Source organism: Phascolarctos cinereus, unplaced genomic scaffold (genome assembly GCF_003287225.1).
Source record: "Phascolarctos cinereus isolate Bilbo 61053 unplaced genomic scaffold, phaCin_HiC Scaffold_2;HRSCAF=192, whole genome shotgun sequence".
Lineage (NCBI taxonomy): Eukaryota > Metazoa > Chordata > Mammalia > Diprotodontia > Phascolarctidae > Phascolarctos > Phascolarctos cinereus.
This window is the reverse complement of record NW_027555625.1, coordinates 143,743,086-143,756,530: the sequence shown is the minus strand read 5'-3', so window position 1 is coordinate 143,756,530 and position 13,445 is coordinate 143,743,086. Positions and strand designations below refer to the sequence as shown.

The following is a 13,445-nucleotide window of genomic DNA, read 5'->3' as shown; positions in this document are numbered from 1 at the left end:
TAATAAAATTTATATTTTCTACTCCCTAGGGCTTTTGCCAAGATCAAAATTGTGGTAGAGTGGAAAGAATGAGAGATTTAAAGTCAGAAGACCTGGGTTTAAATCCTAGCTCTGCCACTTACTAATTTGGTAGTCTTTACCTTATCTTTCCAAGCCCTTGTTTCCTTTTCTGTAAAATGAGGGGATTAGATTAGTTGACTTTAAGGGTCCTTCTTCCTCTAAATTAGGATGCAAAATGCTTGGAAAATTGTAAAGTGGTACTTTGGTGTATGCAACTTTTACATTGTTACTTCTGCATCCAGCAGTGGGCAAGAGCACAAGACCAGGAGCCAGGGGACCTGAGTTCCAGTTTTAGCTTGGTTTTATCATCACCACCACCACTACCACAACAGTAATAATAGATAGCTCACAGTTATGGACTTGCTTTAAGGTTTGCAAAGCACTTTATGAATGTTGTCTGAGTTGATGCTCACCATAACCCTCAGAGTTAAGGACTGTTATTATCTCCATTGTCACAGATGAGGAAACTACATCTCACACCTGCATGCATTCTGTGAACTAGTGGTCTCTTTACTGACCCTTGCACAAGACACGTCATCTCCCAACTCCAGGCAGGCATTTCCCCTTCGTGCCTTTGATGCCCTCCTTCCTCATCTCCATCTCCTGTATTCTCTGGCTTCCTTCAAGTCCTGGTGAATATTCCACCATCTTCAGGGATCCTTTTTTGATCCCCCTTAATTCTTCTGCCTCTCCTCTGTTGATTATTTCCAATTTATCCTTTATGTAGTTTGTACATAGTTGTTTACTGTGGTCTCTCCCATTGGACTGTGACCTTCTTTAGAGAAGGAGCTGTCTTTTGCCTTTCTGTATATCCCCTAGTGTTTCACTCTGCCTGGCATATCGGTGTTTATTGACTGAGAAAGGCAAATAGAGATTAAGTGAGTTGCTCAGGGTGACAACAAGCTGGATAAATTTGGGCAAATCACTTTCCGTCATTTGTAAAAAAAAAAAAGTGGGGAATGGGTATGCTGACCCCTACGATCTCCTCTACTTCTCTCATTCTGAGATTATCTGATTCTAATCCTAGTGGTAGCCTTGCTTCTTAGGTTCTGTTCCCTAAGAACAGAAATGTGTAAATCAGGATAATCAAACCGAGGGAGGATAATTCTAGGCTAGTTTTACTCAGGCAGAAAAGGCCTCTTAAATTGAGTAGATACTTATTGCTGATACTAATAATAACACCTTACATTTGCGTAGTGCTTTATGCTCTTCAAAGCATTTTCATGTCTATTATCTCATTAACCATTTTGGCTGAAAAGCTTGTCTCAGTTGTCCTCTCAGCTAACATTTGGATGAATGTTGAACAGGCTGGATTTGGTGCCCACATATTAAGAACACAGTGGCTATACATGACAGCCTCCTGCCACAGACTGCTACCCAGGCTACTGTATCGAGGAGGTATGACTTTAGGGCTTTTTTTTCCCTTCTTTTTTTTCCCCCTTAGCTCTTTCACTTCAGAAAATTCTGATTTCTCTGCCACTAAAGCAGAAGGAAGCAGCACTGGATTGGGAATTAGTAGGCCTGGGTTCAAATGCCTTCTCTGCTGTTGACGTATTCTGTGACCTTAGTCAAGTCATTTGAGTTTCCTTGCCTGTAAAGTAATAGGTTGATCCTGATGATCTTCCTGATAATCTCCGAATCTGTTAAATGTAAGTAGAGTTTTCGTGGCTCTGCTTATTTATGATCTATGCCCCTTTGCAGACTGAGATACTAATAATCACACATCTTACAAATTTACAAATGACAGTTCATAATCAGTTTCTTTACAACAATTCTGTGAGGCAGGTAGTGTTGTTCCCACTTTGCATTGTGACAAGCAAACTGAATTTCAGAGAGGAGTGAAACTTGCCGAAGTGTGTCCTATGTGGCAGAGCTGGTTCTGAGCCCAGTCCCCATCCCATCTCTACTTCTTTTTCATTTTGATTTTTTTCCAGTTCCTTTTCCGTTACAGGAAATGGTACTTTATCATCATCATTTACATTTAAAGTTTGATGACATTGTCAAGAACAAAGGCACTGGAAGATGAGAAAGTCAGTAGGGAGAGGCAGTGTGTTATAGGTGGGGAGAGGGAGCATCGGATTTACAGCGATGAGACCTTGGTGAGAATCCTGGCTCCACCATTTACTGTGCTAGTTGTGTGACCCGGGGCAAGATTCATTTCACCTCCCTAAACTCAAGTGTCCTTATTTATAAAATGGGGAATGACCTACCTTACAACATGTGGGGACAGTGACATTTAAAGTGTAATAGAAATAGGAGCTGTTATCCTTGGTCCCCAAATATTTCCCCTGCAGCCCTTGCCCTCTTCTCCCTCTTTTTCTCCTTTCTCCTCCTCCTCCTCCTCCTCCTCCTCCTCCTCCTTCTCCTCCTCCTCCTCCTCCGTCTTTATTGTGGTGATCAAAAGAAATCGTGTATGTAAGGAGCTTTATAATCTTAAAAACCCAATAAAGTACTATTAAGTATTTTATTATTACTAATATTAGGCTACTATTAAATGAGGGAAGACAAAAGGCTGAGAAATTAGAGTAAAATTCTGGATGACATGTCAGTTTTCTTTTGGGCTAGCAGTTGTATATGACAGATTGTTTTATCTTATCCTCGACCCTTTTCCTTTAGGTTTTATTTTTTTGTATTCTAGAAGTTTCAGTGTGAACACTTAGCTTCTAAGCGTCTGTGACCTAGTCCCAGTGGCTATGGCTGTGGCTGTGGTTTTCTTCCCTTTCACTGATTACCCTCCCTCCCTTATTCTCAGCCCCTGCCTTTCCTTTGTCTGCATGATTAATCTCCCTCTCTCAGCCCCAGGTTCTCTGCCATGCACATGTGGATTTTGGGGTTATCTTCTTTCTTATCTGCTGTGGACTTCTGGGTGACTCTGCTGCCAGTGTTCTTCCTTCTTTGCCAGGCATTGTGGTGCAGTGGAGAGCTGGGTTTGGGGTCAGATGAGTTGGGTTCAGATCCTGGCTCTTGACCCTATCTGTGTGACCTCTTGTTAACCTCTTGTGACTTCAATTTCCTCATCTGTAAAATGAGGAGATTGGATTGATCTTTTATAGTTCCTCCATGGTTTCTTGCTTTGTATATCAGTCTCCCATCCTTTTTAATTTAAAGCCTTTTTGCTTAGATTTAGAAGACATCAGACAAATACATTCTTTTTTTTTTACTTTTTAAAAATTTAATAGTATGTTTTTCTAATTACATATAAAGATAATTTTCAACATTCATTTTTTGAAAGATTTTGAGTTCCATATTTTTTCCCCTCCTTCCCCTATTGCCTCCCTAAGACAGCAAGCAATCTGATATAGGTTATATATGTGCGATCATGTAAAACATATTTCCATATTAGTCATGTTGTGAAAGAGAAAACAGAACAAAAGGAAAAAAAACAATGCCCTCCCTCCCCTAAAAAAGTGAAAATAGCATGCCTCAGTCTGCATTCAGACTCCATCAGTTCTTTCTCTGGATTGGACAGCATTTTCCATCATGAGTCTTTTGGAATTATTTGAGATCATTGTATTACTGAGAAGAGTTAAGTCAGTCAGAATTATACAGAATATAGTGTTCTCCTACTTCTGCTCACTTCACTCAGTGTCACTTTATCTAAGTCTTTCCAGGTTTTTCTGAAATCTGCCTGCTCATTATTTCTTATACCCAATAGTATTCCATTACATTCATATACCCCACCTTGTTTAGCCATTCCCCAAATGATGAGCATGCCCTCAATTTCTAATTCTTTGCTATCACAAAAAGATCTACTTTAAGTATCTTTATACATGTGTGTCCTTTCCCCTTTTTTATGATCTCTCTTTGCGATACCACCTAGTAGTGGTATTACTGGATTAAAGGGTGTGCACATTTTGATGGGCAAATACGTTCTTGCTAGCCTTTATTAGGACTAAAGCATCATAGATTTAGAACTGGAAGGGATCTGAAAAGTCATCTTGTCCAACCCCTTCATTTTACAGATGTGAAAACTGAGGACCGGAGATATTAAATGACCTCCCCAACCTATCTCACACAGGTGATAAGTGGTTGAACCAGGATTCAAACTCAGTTCCGAATGCAGCCTTCGTTCCATTGCACCATTGCTGTTTCCTCCATCTCTGGCCAGTAGACTCTCATTTTTGTTTTTAAGCCATGGTCCAGAAATCCAAATCTCATTTTCGGATACCATCTTTTAAGCCAGCTGTTCTTTTAAGCCAGCCTCTGTGCCTATGTGCTTCAGTATTTTTCCCCCCAGACTTCATGATCTTTCACAGTAATTTCCAGGTTGTTTCTGGTGGTATCATTTGTACCCAGATGAATCACCAGAAGTGGGTAGTAATCATTTGTTTTGATAAGTCTTGACTACTGTGTCATATCCTGGATAAATGCCACATAGACTTTTCTGTTGTTGTCAATTTGACTAAATCTACCTTAGTAAAGCGTTGAGCAGGGATACCACCACTATCTTCTATTTTTCCTCTTACCTTTTTTTGGTAAATCCCTTACTTTATAGTTTCCATGGTTCTCCTTTATCTTTCTTTGGAGGACAAATAGCTTCCTGCTCTTCAATGCAACCGGTGTCCTCTTCTCTAGGATAGGTTTCAAATTTGCTTTTTAGCTCCAAGTGGACAATTGTCTTTTTCCTTCCTTTCCTTCTCTGTGTGTCCTTCATCTACTCTTCATCCTCTTGACAAAGTCCAAGTTTCTGTTGCTTAAGATCTTTTATTTTCCATCTATGCCCTTCCTCTATTTTTTTCCCTTTGAGAACTTTGAATAAGCAGAAGTGTTTTTTGATCCCCTTCAGCTTCTATTCTAGGAAAACAAGCAGCCTTTATTTGGAACATTGTAGCAATCACTTGATTCTGGCAGAAATCCAAACACAGCATACTTAATGCATGTTACTGTAGCATTTTCATGCTCTCCCTAGATTGAAATGATCAGACTTGTTTTTTGAATCATTTGTGGTTCTTTGCAACTCACTTACTAAGTAGTTGTTAAGATTTTTACAATCTCTTATCACCTTGTAGCATCTTGACAGCTACACCTAACCTCCTTTCCTTTTCCTCAAAAATTTTATAGCCACATAATTTCTCATTTCTCTTTTTTCAGAAAACCTCTCATTTATTTTGCCAATTTTTTCCCTTTTCAGTTCACTTTTTTTTAAACTTTATAATTTGTGATACTTTTTCTTATTTGCCTTTTCTTCTCCTTTTCCTTATTGAATTCATTTCTCTAGGTCCTTACTCCACATTTCTTTTGTGCCCACAAATCAAATCCTGCAGATTGAGCCCTTATCCTCATTCAGTTCATGGTTTTCTTTATTCTATCCTCAAATTCTCTCATATCTCTTTCCTTCCAAATTCAATCACCTGTCTCTTCTCTTTCTCCTCTATACTTTTCACTGAGAAGCCAGAAGTAGAGTCTGGAGCTAGGGAATTTCTATCAATTTTTTTCTCAATTCCTCCCAAATTTCTCATTCTCAATTAAGTAGATAGTTTTCCATCCCGCTCCTCTCTCTGCCCTTTAACCTTCTCTAGAAGCTAGAAGCAGAGTCTTTGTTAATCTTTATGGTTATTTTTAAGCATTACGTATGAATAACATTACCTTCATGTTAACAAAGCACTTTCATAGGTGGAAATTCCAATTTGGAACTTTTTTTCTTTTTTTACAACCGCGCAGAGGCATGTTTTTATTGTAGTTGTTTAAGAGGCAGGCATAACATTTCAAAGTCATTGTGGCATGTTGCTTGTGACCTTGAGCAAATTGTTTAATTTTTCAGAGCCTCAGTTTCTTCTTTGGAAATTGAGAGCAATAATAGTTGTATCATCTCCCTCTCTAAACTTTAAACTATTGTATAAAAGGGAGCTAATATTATTTGTACCATATATATATATACACACACATTTTTGTACAGCTTTTACTGCCCCTCCTTTTTCTTCTCTTCTCATTTGCCTCCTCTGTATTTTTTCTTCTGCTCTGTCATATTGCCTGGAAACAGGGCTAAAGATAAGACAGTGTGGGAATCTGGGCAGGATTCACTGGCAGCCAATCAAGAGATTTTTGTCTGAAAAAGTCCCTTCAAGGTAGGAGAAACAAAGATGGGAAAAGAGGCCAAAGCTGTTGTAGTCGGTCACCAGGACACAGATACCCACAGACATATGCACAGGTTTATTTATTCTGCAGACCTAGCTTTACTGTTCAGTATGTATCCAAATTCGGTATGTATACTGAAAAGTGCGGCTCTCCAGCAGTCTAACTAGTTTGCATAATTGCAGGTATATTTTTGTACAGTATAGTGGATATGTTCCTGAAAAGATGTCTATAAATTTATGAATATTTTATATGCAGTGGTAAAGCTTGCTATTTAAAGAAATTATGGTAAATCCATTTATAAAGTAAATGAGAAAATGTAGGATACAGTGAAAATTCTGTGGAACTTAAGAGTCACAGGAACTGACTCTGAATCCCCACTCTGTCACTTGGCTCCTGTGTGACCTTGGGTCAGTTACTTAATTTCTCATGGACCAATCTCTTCTTCTGTAAAATGAAGGGGTTTGACTAGATAATTGCTGAGGTCATTTTCAGCTTTAGATCTAAGATCTAAAGAAGAATTTTTTTTAAGGTAAATGATTATCCTTCCCCATTTGTATTTTGAAGTTTTGTATATTAAAGTGATGACACTTCTGTGTGTTAAAGCTACATGAGGGATAATTAGAACTTTTAGTAGGCATGTTACTCAGCAAGTTAATACTTTTAGAAATAATATAACAGAACGTAGGGCCTGATTCAACTTGAGTTCAAATCCTGCTTCAGACATTCCAAAGCTGTATGACTCTGGACAAGTCACTTAACCTTTCTATGCCTCAGTTTTCTCATCTGTAAAATGGTAATAATAACAAAACCTACCTCTACTTCATGGGGTTGTTCTGAGGATCATGTGTTAACATATATAAAGTATTTTGAAAACATCAAAAAGCTCTATATAAATGATTACCCCCTCCCATTTATATTTTGAAATTTTGAATATTAAAATGGGAGCACTCCTGTATTTTAAACTTACATAAAGGATAATCCTACCTTTTAGTAGGGATGTCACACAGCAAGTTGCCAGTTTTATATGTAACATTACAGAATAGAGAGCTATAAGAAACCCCAGAGATCATCTAGTCCACCTTACATGTTTTATAGATGAGAAAACTAAAGTCAAGAAGGTCAGGTGACATGCCTAAGGTCAGAAATAGAAGCAAAATCCTAATTCAAGCTCAGGTCTTCTGACTCCAGAAAGTGTCTTTTCTACTGGACCCCATGGATTTTTGTATTCAACTATTTATTCAACTATTATAAAGGTACAGAGATGGGAAATGGAGTGTCATGGGTGAGGAGCAGAGAGAAGTCCTGTTTGATTGGATTGGAGTATAGGAGCGAGAGTAGTATCCAGTGAAGCTGGAAAGATAGGTTAGATTCAGGTTGTGAAGAGCTTTAAAAACTAAACAAAGTAGTTTATATTTTACATAGAGGCAATAGGAAGCCACTGGAATTAATTGAGTAGGGAAATGACATGCTGAAATATGTACTTAAGGAAAATTACTTTGGCAGGAATGTATAGGATGGACTGGAGTAGTGAGAGACTTGAGGCAGGAAGACCAATTGGAAAGCTCCTGCCATAATCAGTAACTTTCCTATTCATTTCTTGGCTCTTTCTTGGGCCCATATCAGTTCAGAAACAGCTGTTTCTCTGTTCTCCGTGTTTCTTCCACGTCTGAATATGATTAGCATCGTGTGTGTGTGTGTGTGTGTGTGTGTGTGTGTGTGTGTGTAAAAATGCAATCAAGACAATTCTTTCTGAAAAAAACAAAAACAAAAACTACTCCCACCATTTTCCTGATCCTCTAAAGTATTATATGATTGAAGATACTTTGATCATATAGATATGCCTACGGCACTTTATAGCCTTCACCATAGAGCCATTAGGATATTTTAGTCATTATCTCAATGACCTTTTTATCATTCTTACATTAGTTTTACCTTTTCCATCTCCTTATGTTCATGACATGAGTAACATTGTGAGTAGGAAAGTGGTCCATGGGATCACGAAAAGTGAGACACGACCAAATGATAACAACAAGAAGAACATAGCTAGGAGAGTAGTCAAGCTTCAGTTGGCTGTTGAGATTAGGAAGGTAAAGAATCATGGAGTTATAGAAACTAAATGTGGGAAGGAACCTTCAATGGTACCTTGTCCTACCTTTAATGTGGAGCAACAATTCCCTTTACAACATGCTTGGTAAATGGTCTCTTTTAATGCATCTAATGATGGGAAACTCAGTTCTTTGTTAGGTAACCCTCTTTATTTTTGGGCTACCTATACTGACAAGGAATGATCTGGGGGGTAAAGTCTGCCTGCAGTAAAATAGGCAGAATTAGAACATGAAAAACTTGGGGAAAATTGAGAAAGAAAGCATCCTAATCAGATTCTTTTGGAATATAATATAATATATGACATCTGTTATATTATCCCAATATAATATAATCCCAATACCTAAAACAGAGGAGGATAAAGCATAGGAGAACTATGCAGCAATATGAATAATGAGTATCAATTAAAAATTTTAGATAAAATCATGTTAAATAGACTACAGCAGTTCATCCAATAAATTATTAATTATGATCGAGTTTGATTTATACAGTGATTCCAGGTTTAGGAAAACAGGCAAAATAATCATATTAAGAACAATAATCCAGATCCACATGATTATGTTAATACATTCAGAAAAAAATCTTTTAACAAAATATAATACTCTTCTATACTACAAACCCTACAAAGTATAGGTATAGAAGGATTTTTTAATATCATAAAATTATCTGAAGTCCTAAGTAAAAATCATATGCCAGCAGTTAAACTAGAAGATTTCCCAGTTAATGCAGGGATAAAGAAAGAATGACTTCTTTTCTTGCTATAATTTGATCTTGTTCTAGAAATGCTAGTTATACATCTACACATACATATGTACATGTATATATATGACGAGAAAGAAATTTAAGGGGCCAAGATAGGCAAAGAGGAGATAAAATCATCCCTATTTGCTGATGACCTGATATTGACTTTAAAATATCAAAGAGAGTTGACAAAGATGCTAATTGAGACGGTAACTCCAGCAAAGTTGTAGGCTACAAAATAAACCCACAAAATCAACAATTTTCTATAATAATAACATAATCCAAGAGACAATGATAGAGAAATCTATTCAAAATAAAATATTTGGGATTCAGTCTACCAAAGGACACAAAATACTTGTATAGATTTAATTACAAAGTGATCTTTAAAGAAATAAAAAACAGCTTATATAGCTGAAGGAATTGTCAGTGTGCATGGCTGGGCCATGCCAATATAATAAAAATGACAATGTTTTTAAAGTTGATTTATATTTAATAATTTAATAATATAATTTAATGCTATACCAATGAAACTGTCAAAGAGATACGTTACAGAACTCAATAAGAATTTTTATTTGCAGGGACAAGTTGCAGAATATCAAGGGGAATAATGAAAAAAAAAAGATAAGAATGAAAGGAGAATAATACTTTTAATCCTAATACTATATCCTTAAAGTAGCATTCATCAAAACCATTTGGTTCTGGTTAAAAAATAGAGTAGATTGATAAACCAACTAGAAAAGGGAGAATCAGAAATAATGGAATATTGTTCTTTGTCTTATCTGTCTACCTCTGTTTCTACAGTCCTTAGTACATTGTAGTTATTTAGTAAAACTCCTACAACCTAATAAACTAAAACTCACGTGTACTGTAAAATGATATTAAGTTATTATCTTAGATATTTTTCTCTTGATATTTATTGGGATACTGTAGCATAGGAAATATGGTCCCTGACTCACTCCAAAATGGTTTACATTTAAAATTGGATAAGACTGATAAGAACGTGATCATATGCTTGAATATTCAGTTACCTTTCATTCTATTATGGTCATATGCCAGGTGTTATGAAAGCAGGTTAATATTTGAAGTCCTTAAACCAGCTTATTTTCACCTCTGAGCCTATGCTGTGACTCAAATAGCGTGGACTGAGGAAAAGAAGAATATTAATTATGTTCTTTCTGATATCAACTTCATCTTTAAGAAGCTATAGATAGGCATCTGCATTTGAAGAATTGTAGGGTAAGGTGGAATGCTGTCCCATTTGTTTCTTGAAAATGAGGGCCTGTGATGATCCCACAACCATTTCATTGTTGCCTTGGTTGTATCTGAATCTGTACTTTGATAATTTAATGGATCTGTCTTCTCATCAGTGTGTATTCTTGTTCCACCAGCCTGTCCTCACCTCATCCTCTGTGCTGACTCTTGTACATGTACTTCTATAAATGTGTCATAGAATCTATTCAACGTTTTGGAGACTTTCATCTAGGTCTAATATTTTTGGGTACCAGTGCAGCATTTGTGCTGTCCATCTGTTATCCTTTGTCCTTGTTATAAAATCAGGCTACCTTGTTTTCTGTTCTATTCCTGTACATTAATCATTTGCTAACCTAAAGTGCAGGTCTAACCACGTCAATCCTCCCCAGCTCTACCTCCCTTCTTCCTCCCCCCCCAAAAAAACTCTCTATCATCTCAAGGATTAAATAATTAAGTATAAAATCCTCTGTTTGGCATTCAAAGCCCTTTAAAACCTGACCCCTTCCCAACTTTTCAGTCTCCTTATATCTTCTTTACCTCCATATATTCTTTGATGCAGTGGTACTGGCCTCTTTCCTGTTCCTAGAATAATATACTTCCACCTCTTGGCTAGCCATTTTCGCTGCCTGTTCCCCTTGCCTAGAACTGTCTGCTCATCTCTACCTCCTAGCGTTGCTGGCTTCCTTCAAGTCTCAGTTAGTTTTATCTTGTATAGAAAGCCTTTCTTTATCCCTTTTGATATTAATGCCTTTCCTCCATGATTATCTCTATTTTGATCTCATGTATCTTGTTTATACATAGTTGTTTGCGTGTTGTCTCCTCCATTAGACTGTAAGATCCTTGAGTGCAAGGATTGTTTTCTTACCTTTTTGTATCTCCAGCACTTAACACAGTGCTTGGCATTAGTATGGGCTTAACAAATGTTTATTGACTGAATTTCCTAGTTCTTGTCCCCTTCTTTTTAAAAGAAATAAATTTTATTGCTATCTTTTGTTTTTGTATCACCAAAATTTTCCCCAGTAAACTCTTTCCCCTTTCCAGAGAGCAATTCCATATAAAAAAATTTATAATTTATTATTTATTTATTTTTTGCAGGGCAATTGGGATTAAGTGACTTGCTCACTTAGGGTCACACAGGTAATAAGTGTCAAGTGTTTGGTCTGAGGCCGGATTTGAACTCAGGTCCTCCTGACTCTGGGGCTGGTGCTCCATCCACTGCGCCACCTAGCTGCCCTTAAAAATAATATTTTTAAGAAAAAAAAAGTAAAAAAGAGGAACAAAAAGTTAGCAAAACCATTCAGTACATTGAAAAAGTCTGAAAATGCACACCAGTGGATCTCCCCTCTCTCGAAAGAAGTAGGATTGGAGTATCTTCTCATCAGTTCTTTCAAGCTATGTGTGTGCTTTGTGTTTGGCAACAATCACTCTTGTTTTTGTGGTTTCCATTTACATATGTTTAGGCATTTTCTCTGTTCTTTTCTGTGCTCTGCATCATTTCATGTAGACCTTCCCATGCTTCTTATCATTCATCATATTCATTTCTTCCAGTACAGTACTATTCCATTGTATTAATGTATCAGAGTTGTTTAGCTATTCTCGAAGCAATGAGTAACTACTTTGTTGATAGCTTTTTGGTGCTACTATAAGTATTTTGGTGTATATGGAAATTTACTTCTTATTAAATGCTTCCTTGAGGGATATAACTAGTAGTCTAATCTCTGGGTAAAAGGGTATGGGCATTTTAAGCATTTTGTTTCCATAGTTCGGATTTTTTGTTTCTTTTGGGAGGCATAGTGAAGTGACTTGCCCAGAGTCACACAGCTAGTAAGTGTCTGAGTTAGAGTTTGAACTCAGGTCCTCCTGGCTCCAGGGCCTGTGCTCTATCCACTGCTGCACCCAGCTTCCCCTCAAATTGTTGTCCAGAATGGTTTAACTGATTAACAGATCCACTAGGAACACAACACTGTGCTTATCTTTCTACCACCTATCTAGCATTGACTGTTCTCCTCTTTTGTCATCTTTATTAGTTTGTAGTGTGTGCAGTGAAACTTCTAGGTTGTTTCGATTTGCATTTCTCTGATCATTAGTGATTTGGAGCATTCTTTCATAGGGTTGTTGATAGTTTGAAATTTTTATTTTGAGAATTGTTTCTTTATATCTTTTGACTACTACTCACTTACTTGAGAATGGCATTTGGTATTCTATACATACGTACATGCATACATATATATGTAAGAATATATTTACATATATATGTATAATATATAAATATATATTTTTTATGTATATGTCACATGTATACATGTTTATGTGTATGTATGTGGGCAGATAGGTGGCACAGTGGATAGAGCACCAGGCCTGGAGACAAGAAAATCTGAGTTCAGATTCAGCCTCAGATACTTGTTAGTTGTATGTCCTCGGGCAAGTCACTTAATCCTGTTTGCCTCAGTTTCCTTATCTGTAAAATGCTCTGGAGAAGGAAATGGCAACCCACTCCGGTATCTTTGCCAAGAAAACCCCAAATGGGATCATGAAGAATCAGACATGACTGAAATGAAAACTGTCCATCCATCTGTCTATCTGTCTGTCTATCTAGCTAGCTATCTAGCCATCTAGCTATCTAGCTATCTATCCACACACACATAAAATATCTTGAGGGCATATTTTTGTGCCTTTAGAGTTAGAGCTGAAGAATTGGGCTCACTGACATTTTAAAATATGTCTGTCAATATGTGTTTATGGACTTCCACTTAAAATTTTGCATTTTTTCTTTCTGTTTTTTCTAGGCAAACATCATGTCAATGGAAATAGGACTGTCGAACCTTTCCCAGAGGGAACACAGATGGCTCTGTTTGGTAAGATATCAAATTTGAAAGGAAACCCAAATTGTGTGGAAAGAACGAGGGCCAAAATTTTTCGTTTTAGCAAGAGCCCTGAGGGTTTTAATATTTGGATTGCTCTAGATAAATTATTCTGGCCAACTGAAAACTATTCTAAGCTTTTAATAAATTCTATGGTCAGGCTTTAGTTATGGGCTTGGGTATTTTTTCTCATTTCAATAAACCAATCACTAAATTTCTTATTTACTTTTCATATATCTGTACTATAAAATAACCTTGTGGCTTGGTGTGTGTGTTTTTATTTACTAAAAAGGAAAATAATGATTTTTACGTTGATCTCATATGGCCCTGCTATTTTCATTGATCATTGAAATA

At 36.8% G+C, this 13,445-nt stretch overlaps 1 protein-coding gene across 2 annotated transcripts in view; it reads left to right on the top strand.

Moving 5' to 3' along the window:
* MSRA (methionine sulfoxide reductase A) overlaps positions 1-13,445 on the top strand; it is a 521,222-nt gene that overhangs the window by 219,496 nt on the left and 288,281 nt on the right. Inside the window, exon 2 of one of the 2 annotated variants that reach the window (XM_020988881.2) lies at positions 13,017-13,085. The exons of the other annotated variant lie outside the window; for it this stretch is intronic. Within the exon in view, the coding sequence (XP_020844540.1) occupies positions 13,017-13,085 (69 nt within the window). The remainder of the gene's footprint in view (positions 1-13,016; positions 13,086-13,445) is intronic. 2 annotated transcript variants of the gene reach the window in all.